The sequence below is a fragment of the Leuciscus leuciscus genome, assembly GCF_965113295.1.
Source record: "Leuciscus leuciscus genome assembly, chromosome: 19".
In the NCBI taxonomy this organism is placed as follows: Eukaryota; Metazoa; Chordata; class Actinopteri; order Cypriniformes; family Leuciscidae; genus Leuciscus; species Leuciscus leuciscus.
This window is the reverse complement of record NC_138743.1, coordinates 8774945-8776607: the sequence shown is the minus strand read 5'-3', so window position 1 is coordinate 8776607 and position 1663 is coordinate 8774945. Positions and strand designations below refer to the sequence as shown.

The 1663-nt window shown below is 44.0% G+C and overlaps 1 protein-coding gene across 1 annotated transcript; it reads left to right on the top strand.

The window, feature by feature from the left end:
• The first annotated feature begins 437 nt into the window (after positions 1-437).
• On the top strand, positions 438-1276 carry LOC309481572 (uncharacterized protein). Its single transcript, XM_082146536.1, has 4 exons — positions 438-536; positions 658-909; positions 994-1080; positions 1165-1276. The coding sequence occupies exons 1-3, from the start codon at positions 456-458 to the stop codon at positions 1066-1068; spliced, it is 408 nt and encodes a 135-aa protein (XP_082002662.1). The 5' UTR covers positions 438-455; the 3' UTR covers positions 1069-1080; positions 1165-1276.
• Positions 1277-1663: the final 387 nt, after the last annotated feature.

The window sequence follows — 1663 nt, the reverse complement described above, 5'->3', positions numbered from 1 at the left end:
GACCCGACCGCCCTCGGGGATAGGCCCCCTCGAGACCTACGAATGACCAGAGTTTGACATTTTTTCCTCTTGTCATTTCCGAGATATTTGCGAAAAACCAAATCCCCATTCATTCTGGTGATTGCGCAATGATTTTGTATTATAAACTGTATATTTTCGGGCCTAAATGTATCCATCCAGGGTAGTCATTTAAGGCCAAGGTCCCAAAAGGGCACAGGAATTGTTTTATTATATTTTATTTATTTATTTAACATGAATTCAAAATTTTCAGAGGCTGACTCATCTTTTTATTCTTTGGTCAGATGTTTCAGAGAGGGTAAGTTGATCGATATATTGATCGCAGTTCCTTATGCCATCACAAAATGCTACAAATGGTTTATTGCACATTACATCATTTTGTGTCATACACTGTATGTTTGGACTTTTTTGTAGAAGATGCAGAGTGAAGATGGCCAATGTGGCTTGCCCAGGTCGTCTGCGGAAAGGTCGTCATGTATCCGGTAAAACACCTGCTGAAAGGGCACCGGGACTTGATGGTAAGTCACTGTTAAAACTGACACGATCGTGTTTGACCCCTTGTTTTAAATCAGTGTATGAAACAGCTGTCTGTTTATTGTTGATATAACTAATACAATCGTGTTTTTTATTATGTTTCAGACCCGCTCGAGGTCAAGGGCAGTGCGGGCGTTGGAGAGGTCGGTGAAGCTGCAGCTTCTTTGGGACAGCAAGCCAGCCATCCCCATGGTCCACGACTTCTCTCAGGCCGAGGCCCCACCTGAGGCCGGGTCCCCGGAGCCTCAGGCGGAAGACCGACCGGTTCGAGCCGGAGGCAGACCAGCTGCAGGAGGTGGTGGGGTTTTTTTTTTTACACAGCGCTGTGGTGCCCCGACGACCTGGGGGCCCATACGAGTATGAATCCGTTTATCATCACAATCCTAATAGTGCTGCAGTTACTCGACAAGTGGTCCACTAAATTGATGGTTTGTTTTTTAGATGAACTTCACCAGTATGAGGAGTTGCTACCGGTCGGGACGAAGACCACAGCGCTGTGGTGCCCCGATGACCTGAAGGCCCTCATGAGTATGAATCCGTTTATCATCACAATCCTAATAGTGCTGCAGTTACTCGATAAGTGGTCCACTAAATTGATGGTTTGTTTTTCAGATGAGAGCTCTGTCCCCAGTTTCACAGACACGTGGGAGTGTATGTTTTGATTTTTGTCCGTCTGTCTTTTTTTTCCTCTGTTTTTTTTAAATAAAGTTTTTAAAAATTTGAAGTTGGGTGTTTGTGTCCATTGTGTTCTTGTCTTTTTAGTTTTTTTACTACACTCAATCGGACACGTTCCACTAACTCTCAAGTAATTTCAGTGCTTAATTTTCCATAAAAATGCAGTGGATCAGGACCTAACATATTGTCTATCCCTAACCGCTTCGAAAGGGCCGATCGACTAGGGGGCGCCATTTTCCGTCTCGTCAAGCCCCCCTGGAGTGGCGGAAAAGTTTGGTGGACCTGCGACCTCGTTCAGGGGTCAAAAGGCATTTTACACTGAATAAGGTCCCGGAAGGTCACTGCAAAAATGTTGGCGTTTTACATTTAAAACTATTATTTCTCAGTCTAAACCTAAAGTAATATTGACAAACTATATATCATTTGAAAGCTCATA